Genomic DNA, 15,719 nt, shown 5'->3' on the forward strand with positions numbered 1-15,719 from the left:
ATTTCTTTTACCTAAAACTCATATTGAGTTACATGCCATTTATGAAAATTCAGTACAATTTCTAGTGATTGAAAAGCAAAGCAAAGATAATTCAAGAAAAGAAATGCTTTGGTTAAAATAGAAAATATTATCAAAAAAACATTCAACAATCAAGTTAATGGTTTGGAGTGGACTCTGTGTTGCTAAACAGCTCAAGTTCAATTTGGAGTTTAAGTTCTGACTCAAACATACTGAGTGGTGAAAATACTAATGGGGAAGGAGGCAGAGAGAGCCAAAGGGGTGGTCTGAAGTAAGAAAGCCCACTCACAATCCATTCATCCCACGGCTGGGTTTGGAGCCCAGCTCTCTTGGCCTCCAGACACCATTTCATGGATACAACAGCAAGTTTACTTCTGCCTTCAAATGGCAGTGAAAATCACTGCAATAATCTGCAGCTGGTATAACAGTTGCAATAATATTCATGTAGTGATATTTTTCATGCAGGGACTTTTGTATTGTTCAATGCAATCGGGCTTAGAGCATGCTTCCAGGAAATCCCTTTTTGGCACATTCTCACATTCCCTACTGTGGCAGTTTGGAAACTTTTCTTCCCCTCCTGTCTCAGAGGAATAATTGTCCCTTCTCCTTTCCAAAACTGCCCTACAAATGGGGTTTAATCCCATCCCCCTCTGCCTTCTCCAGGATCTTGTTTGAGAAAGGGTCCCTTCTCTCTTGCCTTGAAAAGTGGCAAGATTTCTTTTCCCCTTTCCACAAATACAGTCATTCACTGTTCTCAGATGCCAAGGGAGAAAAACTTCTTCCTTGGCTATGGCTGCTACCCCTACTTTTTATTTCAACTACCTACTCTCCCTTTAAGCCCCTGCAAACCGTTTGGCTTCTGTCCCCTCTCTGAGATCCTTTCCTGGAGTCCTAAAAGTTAAACAAACTTAAAGCAGGCCATGGCCGAGGCACTGGGGATACAAAGATAATGAAAGAACATTTCTCCTCCCTTCCATATGTTTCCCCAATTAAAACCTTTTCTGAACTCCCTACTGTCAACAGCCTCTCATCCTTCCTACCACTCAAGCCCCAAACACAATGACCAAGGCAAATTCATCCCTCTTCTCCGACCTCTCTGATGAAACTGCTGCCCAAGTCTGTGAAATCCTTGTCCTACCCCTTTCCACCTGCACACTGGTTCAGGCCCTGCAGCCCTCTCATTTGGATCTCTCAGGCATCTCCCCAGCTTCCTTGGCTTTCCCTTCCCACGGGTTCTACATAACGTTGTCTTCAACAGTATCACTATTTCTGAACCTTCAGTATGTCTCCATTACTTCCTGAGACACAAGCTCCCCACCCTCACATAGCCTTCCATCAGGTGACTCCAAACCTCTCACTGCAGCCAAAAGCCATGCGTTTACCTTCTTAAACCCCTTGCAATGCTGTGAGCTTTCCCTCCACTGTGTGGAGAATCAGCTCTTGTCTCTATTGGAAATTCCACTTCCTCTACCTCCCCTGCCCACTGGAAATTATATCCATCCTTCAAGGCCCCACATTAACAACTATCAATCCCATGCAGGTTTTTCCAGTCTCCTTCCTGTGAGCCCCCAATGAACTTCCTTTCCCTTTCTCCCACACAACTGCATGCAGAGTATCCTACATTAGGCCATGCGTATTTGTCATATCACTTTCCCTATACCTCACATCCCCAAATGAAACTAGGTATCATTTGTCCTGTACTACTTTCTCAAATGCCCTCACTGCTTCCTGACACAGCTCAACACAGAATTCCAAAATGGAAATCCATTTCTGAAACAGTTGCACCTGTTGACTCGCTTATCAGGGACTGGCATTCCCCAAACAGTGTCAATACCAATCTGTTTAGATCTGCATCTTGTATTGTTTTGGTGACTGGCTTAAACATTTTTTAAGCATGAATTTTAGTGATTAAAACTTAAGAGAATGCAATTTCCAAAACTCTGTATGAGCAAATTGGGTCACTCCTTTTCTTTAGTTCATTACTTTATTGACATCCTAAAGGAAGAGATAGGGATTCTCAGCATAGATATGAAAAATATAGCAAAGTGCCACAGCCTGGAGAAAGCAAGCCCTCTGTGGAGGACTGCAGTAATAGCAACACAGAATCCCAAGCTCTGGTACTAGATCCACAATACTCAGAAACTGTCATCATCCTATTGGTTTCCATATGAAGATTTTCCATCATATTCTACTCAACATGAGTAATTAAAAAGCCATCATTATAAAATTCCCATGCAGTGGCTAGGTGTGGCTCAGTGATATATCACCTGCTTAACGGGTCTGAAGCCCTGGGATTCTATCCTCAGCACTGCAAACAAAAACACCAAAAACAATAGCAAACATTCTTCCCATACAGAAGTCATTATGCTAAGGGTGGAAAGACAGATAAAAGGTGATTCCTGACTTGATAAGCTCACAGTATAGTGGCTGTTAGTGACAGCAATTAAAACATAATTATTACATAAAGCAAACTGAGGTTAAGTGTTCCAACAGAAGGACCTGCAAACTCTAAAATGTGAGAGGTTAAGATGAACCCACCCAGAGGGTACACGCATGGCAAGGAAAAGGACCCTGGACTGAGCAACATATTGAAAAACTAGTGTGTGGAGGATGGGCATTTAAGAGACAAGGGGGGTACAGGTAAAGGTAATAGCAAAATCCAAACTTGGAAAGCACTGTGTGTGCCCGAAGACCACAGGGCAGTCCTGCATGGCTATAGTGTAGGATACAAGGTATGAAGAGATCACTAAGTTTTTGGAGGTAGTGGGCTGGGGAGGTAGGGACACAGAGACATGATTGTTTAAATTCAAAACAAAAACAAACAGAAAAAAGGGAAACCAGGTGGAGAACATTGCTAGATTAGGAAGCCCAAGGAGAAACAGGAAGAAACAGTTGAATTTTTAATGAGCAGAATCTATAGGAGTTGGAATTGATGCGCCTATGGGACATGATGCAGAGCAAGAATGAAAATAAGTGACTTCAGATTATGGAACTTGAGCAATTAAGGATTCTTGAACTTGCAGGACTTAAGAGGACAAAGAGCAGGCTTCCTGAACTGCAAAGAGGTAGGGCACCAAGGAGCTTACAATTCATATGGACTTCCTAAGGAATATTTTTAAAAATTTTTTTAACTTTATTTTTTTTATGTGGTACTTAGGATCGAACCCTGTGTCTCACATGTGCTAGGCAAGTGCTCCATCACTGAGCCACAACCCCAACCCTTTGTATTTTTGGGGGGGGCTACAGAGGCCACTCAGCCACTGAGCCACATCCCCAGCCCAATTTTGTATTTTATTTAGAGACAGGGTCTCACTGAGTTGCTTAGCCATTGCTAAGGCTAGCTTTGAACTCATGACCCTCCTGCCTCAGCCTCTGGAGCAGCTGGGATTACAGGCTTGCACCACTGCACCTGGCTCTAAGGAAGATGTTTGAAGGTTATACTAGTTACACTCACTCAAGGACTCTAACAGGGCAAGATTTAGAAGTCATCTACACAGCAGTGACAGCTTAAATCATAGGAGTAAATGAAGTCTTTGAGGTGCAAGTGGGTAACTCAAGAAGAGGGCTGAGAGTGGAACACTGACAAGATGTTTACATTTAAGGAGAAGGCACAAGCAGTAGACTCTATGAAAAATATTCAAGATGGTGTGGGAACACAGAAGCCAAGATGTTCAGGAGAGTATTCAAATTTGTTGAATGCTAAGGAGAGATGGCAGACAATTAGGATGGAAATGAGCCACTAGATTTGGCCAGTAAGAGGTTTTGAGCTTTAAGAAGATATCAGCAATACAGATGGATACTGATGATGAGGACAGGCTAGAATATTCTTCTCAGAATTTTGTCACTAAAGTGAGAGATGAGATAGTAGTTTAAAGAAAAAGCTAGCCTAATAGTTGACTTTTTTTAGGGGAAAAGATAGAGAACATGCCAGAGAAAGGGAACTGCTGATGATGCATGATTTCATGGAAGGTGGAACAAGGTCTCAGTGCCAAACCTGCTATGTGAGCCAGTCCTGCAATTTCTGATAATGAAGGGCCAGGTATATATAAATCAAGACAGAACCTATTTCCTAACCAAACTTTCATAAATCTCATTCTCACTTTCAAAATAATTTAGAAGATGTGTTCACATAAATCATTATATCCTAATAAAGTTAGAAATGTTCCATATAGAAATATTTTAAATCATGTTAAATCAGAAACTTAGAGAAGGGTGAAAATGGATTCAGCGATAATGCTATCAGTGAATTTGTTTTCAAGCATTACATTTTTATCTACAATCAACATGAGACTCATGGTGAGTACTTCATATCCTTCTAAACTCTACAGCCTCCGTGAATGGTTCCTCCTTTCCACCACACATGAACTTCCTGTAATTGGAACAACTGCAGGTGAAAGTCAGGGAAAAAGAAACCTTATCTCATTAGATTTGATAAACCTCTGACATTTATTGCAAGAAATACAATAATAAAAACTTAAAACAAAAATCCCCAAACATATTAAAAGACAGCTAAAGAGCTACAGGAAGAAAAGCTAGAACACAAAACAGCTCTTCTACATGATCTCTCTCATCACCTTCAGTTTAGTCTGCAGTGTTAATTATCCTCTACTTAAAATATAGGTGTAATATATCCTCTACTTAAAATATTTTTTGAAGAATTATGTACTTGCCCTCTACTTAGCAGGCATTCACCTCCATCAACCAGAAGAGGAGAGGGATAAGAAGATGCAAGCAAGGCATGACAGAAAAAAGGAAGCCAAGACTGAGACACAATATAATGAAGAACTGAGGGCAAGACTCATGGAAAGGTTTAGCTCAGTCACATGGTCAACGCAAGTGTTCCTGGATTGTTTGGTAAAGAAGTAGGAAATGTTTTAGGTAGACTTAACACTGGATTTCTGTTATAAATTGAATTTAGAATGACCTCCAAAGGCTCAGGTATTGAAGGCCTGGTCCCCAGCACAACCATGTTCAGAGGTGGGACTTTTAGAAAGCGACTGGATCATGAGGCCTCTGACTTCATCAGTGGAATAATTTGATCGAAAGTGGTAGAAGCTGTAGGAGGTGGGACCTAGCTGAAAAAGTGGGGCCTTGGGGTAATGTTCTAGGGAACTATATCTTGTCCCTGGTCCCTTCCTCTCTGCTTCCTGGCTGTCATTAGCTGAGAAGCTTTCCTTTACCACACTCTTCCACCACAATGTTCGGTTTTAACCAAGATTCAGAGCACAGGAGCTAGCCAACCGTGGACTAGAACCACTAAAACATGAACTAAAATAAATCTTTCTTTAAGTTGTTCATGTCAGGCATTTTGGTCACAGTGATGAAAAGCTGACTAACACACTGTATTTCCTTTTGGACTAAGTCATAGATTATAACTAATTAAATGTGAAATAAATCCATCCTGCAAATATATACTAAATGTTATGAAATGACATTTGAAATGTCATTATTTTACAAAATAAACCTGCCTGCTTATTCAGGTGCTGGATGTAGAACCTATATAACACATATGTATTTTAAAAGTACATTTGTCTAAATGGCATTTGGGATCAGAGGATATGTTCCCATTTATAAGAGGAGCCACAAAAGCCTGATAAACATTCTCCATTAGCACCAAAGTGAGGAACAATGAACTCCAAGAGCAGACCTCATAGTGATACACAGAGCCACGCCATCCTCTATTCCCTACATTTAAAAGGGCATAGTCAGGGCTGGAGAGCACAAGGCATCCTGGGTAAAGCTCCTGTGCTCAGGCAGGGCTCCCATTGGCCTCCTGGCACTGAGGTTCAGTCACCTGGGTCAATCCATCTTGCAGACTAGCAGGAGAGAGACTTACTCCTCCTGGAAGTGATTAAATCATATTTAATAAAACACCCCCACATACAAATCACACCAGGAAACACAAGGCAGTGAGTGAGTAAAAGAGAATCCCAGCCCACAGGCAGTTTACACAGAGAAAGCCTGAGAACCTTCTGATGCTTAGGAGAGCCCTAGAATTTACCAGACTGTGGGCCAGAGGAAAGGCGAATCTTGTGAGGATCTCAAACATATCTCTTCTGCTGTGGCCTTCCTGTTTCAAAGCAAACCTCAGGTTTCTCATATCCTAGGGGGCAAAGGAGAAATTTGACATTTCAGTCTACCAATAAAGTCACATGAATTAGCAAAAAATATTCCATTCAATTAAGGGATTAGAAGATTCACTTACCTAAAATGACAATGAATCTACACTAGTAAAAAATTACTTTACTTTATGTGGTATTTTGAAATAACTCGTTTAAGAACACCTGAAAATATTCTATTATAGACATGAAAGTAAAGACAAGACAAAGGAACAAGCAGTAACAAGAAGACAGAGCTAAGCATCATTTGATTAAAAGAAGGAAAACAACCCCTGCACATCTTCTACCATGTCTACATTTACTGGTTTCTAAGAGAATTTTTAAATTATCAAACGACATTCTATTCATACAAATTTTCAAAAGAGTACCTGCTATCAAAGATAATCTCAACATTGTTAAACATGTCATTAAAATACAGAAGCTCTCTCCCTAAATGATTGGCATTTTAAGCTCTCATACAAGTAATGGAGTAATATAATTTTACTATCCAATACTGCTTTCATACAGTTTCTATATAACCACACTAAAGTATCTCATATTAGTAATAACTTTACTTTCAGGAATTAATGATGATAACCAGATTTTAAAGGTAGCTTCCCACTATCATGTATAATTATAATGCACCAATGAAAATAATTAAAATATCTTCTAATACACATCTTTTTAACAGGCAGGAAAACCTTTTTTGAATCCAAATGAAATGAGCTACTTTAAATTTCAATTTGTATTATGTATAAAAATATAATACTCTTATTGTCAAGGCTGAATTGTTTTAAGGTTGTCTCTTTAAAACAATCAATCATGGTGCTGGGGATAAGGCTCAGTGGTAGAGCACTTACCTAGATACATAAGGCCCTGGGTTTAATCCCTAGTACTAAGAAAAACAAACAAGAAAAAAAAAAGCTTAACAAGCAGTCATGGTGACTCTGAAAACATTATACTTTGCAATAAACTCTGAACTGTCATTTCAGAAAAATAAGCACTGTGCTACGCCCTGCAGCTACCTCAGGAGTGAGTCAGCCCCAATCCCTGCCCTATTGGGCATCACAAACTTTATACTGTTCAGAGTGATTTTTTGTTAGTTATCCCCAGGTACTCTTAAAGATTCATAAGTCGTCAGTCTGAAGGACCAAAAAAGGCTTCATCATCTAGAAGACATCCCAAAGGGTAAAGGAAGTATGAATGAGACTCTCAGATCTCTAATGAATACCCTGAGATCCATCACTCTCTATACAATAACATCTACTGGGCCTTACCAGCTCCAGGATTCTGTGCTTTTTTTTCTCCTATCATTCTTGGGACGAAACCTAAGGCCTTGCACATGTAAGGCAAGTGGTCTACCACTGAGCCATATCCCAGCCTTTACTTTCATTTTTAACAGCATGTAACTGAATAAAATCCAACAACCAATTTAAATCATGTCCCCAATACACTGGGATGTTATTGTCAGTTCAAACACAAAGCAATAATCATCTGAAGGGAAAAATCATTTCAATGGGATGAGATATGCTAAAAGGTACAGAAATGGAGACTTGCAAACTCTGGGCTCAAGGACCTGTGAGGGACTTTCTTCCTAATAGCCATGGGTCAATGATAACTCTGCAGCATCATCCTTTTAACTGTTTGGTCAAGAATTAGACTATCTCTAACTTAAATATTTATTCTACTCTCTCAGGGATTTAAACAAGTATTTTTCATGTGCCAAAGCACAACTGATTCAAGCAACTTCTTTTTGCCATCTGATTCAGATGCAATTAAAGACACTTTCTTGCCAACAAGAAAATTGAAGTGGAAAAGGCAAATGACTCACAGGCAGTAGATCACCAAATCTGTAACAGAAATAGGAGCATACACTAACTGCTAAGTTCTACCTGGCCTCCTCAGAGTTTGACTCATCAGGGCAACTGGGAAAGATCTCCCAGTCAGATCTTCAATCTATTTATTAACTGGGTCTTATGCTGATATGATTGATTTAATGAGGTGCCAATTTCTAGAAAGCATTTCCAAAGAAACAACACATATCACTGCTGTCTTTGAGTCAAGTACATGAGAATGAGGAAGAGAAAGACAGAGAAGGCTCTGTAATAGTATGGTTTTGCTCTATTTTTTTTAAAAGATTCCAAATATTGAGCAGGGGCTACTATGAGTCCTGCAAGGCAAAAATTCGTATATGCAGAGCTACCTTCTCCCCTGGTACTGGACAAGGTCCCCTAGGACTTATGTTCACCATGTGAACATTGCTATTGGCAAGTATAAACCCTTACACGCATAGTTGGGATAGCTAAATGTGTAGGGGTTGTTAGACTTGCTTTGGAAGACAAATGCAGTTGTACTATGGTTATTGAGTGCAAGTGCAAGAGAACCTATGAGTGAGTCTTGATACCACTGCAGCAGATTTCTCTGTAACAACTTAAGGTCTGTTACTGACAATATGAGGTATAACTCTTGCAATTTTGGTGCATCTGGGAGATAATTTAGCTAAAAACCTATGCTACAACATTGTATACATATGTGTGTATGTTTGTGTGTATGTATGTGTGTGTATACATATATATTTGTATAAGTAAATGTAAAAATAAATTTTTTATATTTTATAAAAATATACATATATTTATCTGTACATATGTAAGATTTGAGAATTATGCCTAAATGAGTGTTACTAAGCATTTTGTTATTATAATAAACAAAGGGTAAGAATGTGCTTTTGTTTTATTAATTTGGGGAAATTCATATTTAAGTAAGTTTTCCTATTGATAAGGAAGCAAATAGAATTTTTAAAAATTCCTCCTAAAATTAGTCACTCCAAAGTCTTCAAAATATCAACCATGGACTGGGGCTATGGCTCAGTGGTAGAGCACTTGCCTGGTTTGAGTGAGGCCCTGGGTTTGATCCTCAGCACCATATAAAAATAAACAAAGTAAAAAATCCATTAGCAACTAAAAAATATTTTTAAAATATTTTAACCATATTTTTCCTTGAGTGCTTTAATGCATCACTCTACTTCCCAAAAATCCTTTTATGCAAAACTCAAAAAAGTCCTTCAAAGTAAATCTCCATACTTCTAGATTCCAAAGGGTAGACAGAAACCAGGATAATAGATGAGGCACAAAGGTAGTTCAGATAAAAACAAAAACCAGATAAGGTGGGGAGTAGTGGAGAATTTCAGTTCAAGCTTGTTTCTAGTAGAGTGCACTTGTTTTGATCATTTATAAATAGAGAGAAAAATACTGTACTGGATTCAGAGTCCAAACCTAAGGAGAAGAGGTTGGTCTTTAGAAATCACAATGCAAAAAGCCTTGGAATAGGAGACTTGGGTTTTCATTCTGGCTCTTCCATTGGCTCCTTGGACAACCCCAGGCAAGTCATGTTGTTTATCAAAGGCCTCATTTCCCAATTCATGGAATAAAGAACTTAGATTGGTCAGCAAACTTCAGCCCAGGTCACTTTTTGTATGGGTTCCAAGCCAAGAATGTTATTTTATATTTTAAAAGTGTTGGAAACAAAAACAAATTTAAAAAATTAAAAAAATAAAAGTGTTGGAGACAGAGAACACAAAAAAGAATAGGTGAAAAGAAACCCTATGTTGCCCACAAAGCCAAAAATATTTGCTATCTGGCCATTTAAAGATAAGGCTTGCTGACCTCTGTGCTAGAACCATGGGATGATTCACAGTCACCTGACACAGTTGGAAGCATTACAACCTTCCAGGTCCCAACCTTCAGAGATTATCTTAAAGTAGGATCTGGGGTAGAACTCAAAGACCTACATGTTTTTAAAGTTCCCTAGATTGTCCTGATGCATATCTAGGTTTGAAAACTACTGGGACAAATGACTTCCAAATCCCTTCCAACTCTTTCTAGAATTCGGCACTATGCTACACATAGTAGTCTTCTGATACCCAATAGCTGGAAAATGGGTTTCTTTGCCAGAAAATTTGGCCTGCTGTTTACAAAATGATTGATTACCTTACTGTCTTTGGAGTCCAGGTTTGGCAATTTTGGGGAAATTTTAGTAGTCACCAAACTCTTTGAGCCTTGGGTTTGCCATCTGCAATCTATCCACCTCTATGTGCTATGCTGAGGACTGAATGCAAATAACCTTGCCTGTTTTTGGATGGACATGGTTGCTCAATAAACAGTTACTATTTTATCTAAATTTCTCCCACTTACCACCCTAAAATACAACAGACCACTACCTCTGAAAACTAAGCAAAATTAACAAAGTTCATTGGAGGTAAGGGCACATCCCATTTAAAATCTCTTGAATTCCTTTTTCCTTTCATGGTATAAAGGTGTCTAAGCTAGTAACACATGACATGAAGGGTCATTCAGAACAGACTAGAGCAAAAACCAAAAATGTTTAGATTTCATCTATAAAGTTTTCTTCCTACTCAGTCACGCTAACAAACGGTCCAGTTCTTCCAGTCCTCATGCACGGTAACCACAGAGGGTCTCATAGATGAGAATGCACACTCAAGGCATTTCTGGAAATCTCAAATTATAAGGGGAGAACCATTTCTAGAACCTTACATGAACAAGAGATTTTGAAGTTTTAAGCCCACATTAAATTTCTACTATCATTTTCAACACTTATGTGTCTCTTTCTTTGTTTAAGAAAAGTACTGAATCTCTTACTTTACAAGTAATATCTAGACCATAGGAATTTTCTCCTCTACTTGTCGCGCCTCCCATTTTTTCAATTCTTGAGATCACACCCAGAGGAACATCAAGTATTAGAGCAGAATCCTGTAATGGACAAAAATACAAAAGTCAGTATTTCTGTTGGTATAATTAAAATATCAAAAACATGTAAAAATAACCATAAGATTTCAAGGTGGGTTTCTTTTTTTTTAGAAACCAGGCCCTTTTACCACTTTCTGAACAAAAATATGATATAGATCACACATGAAAGAGCAAGCATTAAGATGGCCATATATGCAATCAAAATGCATCCCTAAACATTCTCCATTGCACATTGCCTACTGGACAGAAACTAAACTCCTAGGTACATAATTCCAGGCCATGACATTACTCACAGTCTGTTTCTGTAGCTTCTCTCCCACAACATTCTGCCTCCAGCAAACTGAGCCCCTCCCACATTATTCAGACACTCCATCTATCATCAAGACATATATATGCTTTGCTTAAGGCATTTCTTTTGCCTAGAATGATTTGTCTTCCCCAGCTACCAAAATTCTCCCTATGGGTACAGCCCTGGCTTAGCAAGAATCATCTCTAATGAAACCTTGCTTCCCATTTAGATCGGCACAATTAACCACTTCCTCCTTCAAAGTTTCCACAGCACTTGAGACAGACTCCCATCACATCACTTTCTTCGCTCTGTCTTGTTACCATGACTTTATGTCTTTATTTCCCCATTAGAACCTGGAAGCAGCACTTGTCTCAAGCATGAGTGCACTTCCCAAAGCAGAAGGGCCCAAATACACAGCAATGCTTCTCTAGCATTTGCTAACCAATGCTGGGTACAACTGGTCCATAAAACTGCAGGCATGATGGAATCGGGTTAGTGAAGTAATACCGCAATCATAACAAGAGCAGCAGCTGCCACAGATGAAAACCTCATCTTGCCAAGTACTGCCATAGAGACTGTTGTATGCATTTTCTCATTTTCTCCTTACAACCATCCCAGGTTGAAGATGGAGGAACCATATTTCTGGCTGTTGCAACCAAAGTTTTAAGAACCTTTAGTAACTTGCTTAGTGAATATGGGGTAGGGTTGAGATTCATCAAAAGAGCCATAACAACAGCATTACACTTTGACCCAATCATTTCACTCCTAAGAACTACAGCTATCCTTCAACAGGAAGAGAAAAAGATACATGCATGAAGATGCTCTTTGGAGCCAGAGGTAGCTATCAGGGTAGAAAACGTTAATCAACTCAATGGAATGAGTTGTGGTACATGATCAAACAAGTCCAAGTGGAAAAATGCAGCATATCAGTATATAAAATTCACTATAACAATAACAATATAAAATCTATATTCATATGGTTGAAAGCATAAAGACTACATAGTTTTTTTCAAATCTTCATATGTTACATAGTTTTTAATCCAAAAATTTATTTGATGTTGTGTTAAGATGACTTTGACAAAAAAGAAAAAAATTAAAAGTTTTTAAATTTTTGTTCCTTAAAAATATTCTTTTGTGGGATATAAAAAAGTATTTCTTTTATTTTAGATGCTTCTCCTTAAAAGATCATATAAACACTAAGTTTCTTCATAAAATATAAATATAGCTCTAGATTATCTGGATTATCTAGAAATTCAAAAAGTATAATAGAAGACTGTGTTGCATCCATACTATGGAATGATACTCAGCAACAAAAATGATTGAATTAGCCAGGTACAATGGTGTACACCTGTAATCCCAGGAACATGTGAGGATGAAACAGTAGGATCACAAATTTGAGGCCACCCTGGGCAACTCAAATTTGCCTGTCTCAAAATGAAAAAAAAAAGTGAAAAGGGCTGAGGATGTTGGTCCATGGCAAAGCAGCCTTGGGTTCAATCCCTGGTACTGGGAAAAAAAAAGAAGAAGAAGAAGCAGTAGTAGTAGAAGAAGAACCAAAGATATATGCTTCTTGGATGAACTTTGGGGGCATCATGCTGAGTTATTAAAGTCAACCTCAAAAGATTACATACATAAAGTGAATACATAAAAAAATTAGTAAAATTCAAGTATGGTCAGAGTCTAGTTAACTATATCATGACAAACAACTTCTTGGTTTTGATAAAACAATATAATTATTGGGAGAGCTGGGTAATAGGTACAGGTAATCTCTCTATACTCTTTTTGCAAGTTCTTGTGAGTTCATAATTATTTAAAAATAAAAAGTCAAAAGAAGTGTAAGTATAGTTATCATGCAGAGAAAAGAGCACAAGCTCTTAACACGGACAAAATTGGAGTTTTGACATTTATTAACTGCACAATTCTGGCAAATCACTACTACCTCTAGGCCACATTTACCTGTAAAGTAGGGATGATTAGAGATAATGGATTTAAAGTACCTGGCACAGTGCCTGTCAATGATAGCTAGAAAACAGTGGAAGTCATTATTATTATCATCATTATCAATGATGACAAAGAACATCTTAGTATTTGGAAAATGTAATTGTGCTCTGCAAATATAGCAGATTGGTATGCTCTAGCAAGCAACTGACAGATCTCTCTGTAGTTATAAGGAGGCATTTTAGCTATTCTCATGGGGCCAGACACTTCACCACATATCTTAAATCGAAATGCTCAAAAGGAAAAACACTACTTATTAACAGTGTGCATACACAGCTGCATATGATGCTGTATTTACTTCTCACTACAGTCTAATTAATAAAAACATTTTGTTATGCTTAGATTATATTGAGATTTATGAGTGTGAACTGTATCTAAATGTCAAATTTACACACTAAATATATAGACTAGTTGCTAAATAAAAGTTTGATACTTTAATATCAACATGGAAACAAGAATGTTTAAAAGTGAAAGGAAACCTTGCTCTTCTCTGTCCTTTCCTAGAGAAAATTATATAGCTCAGACTGCTCTGGCCCTACACAAAAGGAGAAAACAAGACCATGAGGAGAACCAGCCAGGTCCTAATCAAAGGCACCTACAGTCTAATAAGACTACTTGCCACATTTTCCCTGAATGACACATTCAAGATCTGATAACTCAGCAGGCCAAACAGGAAAGTCCAGGAATAGGAAAATTAGCCTGTCTGGAGACCTGAGTCATCACTATCTAAATATCACTCAATATTAAAGAAGACTCAAAGGTCTGCTCTAACTTAAAATTCTGTGCCTCTATACTTCTATCTAAAATAGTTTAGAAACAAGTATAATAAACAAGCTAAAACAGTACATTAGTTTCCTCCCTCCCTTTCTCATGTACAGTAAGTAACAGGAATTGGGTAATGGGGTTCATGAGGATAAGCTGCACAATGTTATGGTTTGGAAATGTATTGTTCACCAAAAGCTCATTTATGAGACAATATAAGAATGTTTCAGAGGTGACACGATTAAGTTATGAAAGGTATAAACTAATGAGTGGATTAATCCATTGATATGGATTAACTGGGTGGTTAACTATAGACAGGGTGTGGCTAGAGGAAGTAGGTCACTGGGAACAAGTCTCTAGGGTCTATATTTTGTCCCTAGTAAGCAGAGCTCTCTGCTTCTTGGTTACCATGTTCTGAGCTAATTCCCTCTGCCACATCCTTCCATCATGATGTTCTGCCTTACTATGGGCACCAAGCCATGGAGTGTGTCGACCATGGAACCTCTAAAACGGTGAGCCAAAATAAACTTTTCCTCGTCTACATTGTTCTGGTCAGGTCTTTTGGTCACAGAGATGGAAAGGTAACTAAAACACAGAATTGATCTCAAGGAACTCAGGCCCTACCTCTACTTGTTATTTCAACAATGTTACATAAATGGAATCAAACAGCTTGTGACCTTTTGAGATTGGCTGAGCATGATGCCCCTAAAGTTCTATCAGGGAGAGAAGACATGTGTATCCAAATACACGTGATACAGTTTGTATCCACACAAATTCCCTGGGGAGTATGGCAGGGTTAGGCTCACAGTGAGAACCACGGAATGCTTTTTACACCTTTTTTTCCTGGTAGTGTGGATGAACTCAGAGCCTCACATATTGAAAGCATATGTTCTTGCACCAAGCTGTATCCCAGCCCTCTTTTGAAAAGAGGAATGCCAAGATCAAATGGTGTATTATGAAGATACGATTTATCTAGCAGCACCAAGCATTCTGGACTAGTAGAGAGAAGATGATGCCCACTCCTTGATATCATAGAGGCTCATGCTTTAGTACAAGTGAGAGACTGAGGATCTAAGAGTGGACGGCAACTGAGGTAGAAAGCAGAGAAGGAGATTAGCCTGGGAAAGAATCAAAATGACCAGAATTAGGCCCAGATCTCTGGGATGGATGAAGATGGTTCCACAAAAGATGTGAAGAAAATAGGAGAGGGTTTGGCAGAAAGATTGAGATGATCAGATGTAGACACAGAGTTTGAGATTGTGATGAATTAACCAAATACAGATGATCAGGAGGTAGCTGAAACTATAGAACTGAAAGAGATCCCACAGACACCTCACACTCAAAATGTCCAAAACCAAACATACGATTTTCCTTTTTTCAAACAAGGTTTGGAGAAATCTTCTCCAAGGTATTCTACCTCGGTAGCTGGCACTACATCCCTTAACCCCACAACCACTATTTCAAAAGCTACAAACCAGGGAGTCATCCTTGACATTCCTTTCTCCACTAGCCTTGACCTAATCACCATGTTTAGCATGAATCAATCTCCATTCTGTCAAACTCTCTCCAACTCTGCAAGCAACTTCTCTGGACCACTGCAATAACCACAATCGTTCCTGAATCCACCATGGTTCCTATTATTATCTGCCCTGACATAGCAGCCAGGGTGATCTTCTGGAGAAGCACATCTGATGCTATCATTACTCTGCTCATCCCCTTTAAAGCTTCTCATTGCTGAATTCTAAAAGCCTAAACCCCAGGATTGGGGGGGGCTCTTGGTCCAAGGACTCA

The 15,719-nt window shown here is 38.7% G+C and overlaps 1 protein-coding gene across 2 annotated transcripts in view; it reads right to left on the reverse strand.

Moving 5' to 3' along the window:
* Nucleotides 1-15,719, reverse strand: part of Mtm1 (myotubularin 1) — a 113,233-nt gene that overhangs the window by 61,855 nt on the left and 35,659 nt on the right. For both annotated transcript variants that reach the window (XM_026403524.2, XM_026403523.2), the window contains exons 5-6: nucleotides 10,772-10,882; nucleotides 6,020-6,121 (exon numbers count right to left, since the gene is read on the reverse strand). In XM_026403524.2, the coding sequence (XP_026259309.2) occupies nucleotides 6,020-6,121; nucleotides 10,772-10,882 (213 nt within the window). The remainder of the gene's footprint in view (nucleotides 1-6,019; nucleotides 6,122-10,771; nucleotides 10,883-15,719) is intronic.

This window comes from Urocitellus parryii, chromosome X (assembly GCF_045843805.1).
Source record: "Urocitellus parryii isolate mUroPar1 chromosome X, mUroPar1.hap1, whole genome shotgun sequence".
Taxonomy (NCBI): Eukaryota; Metazoa; Chordata; class Mammalia; order Rodentia; family Sciuridae; genus Urocitellus; species Urocitellus parryii.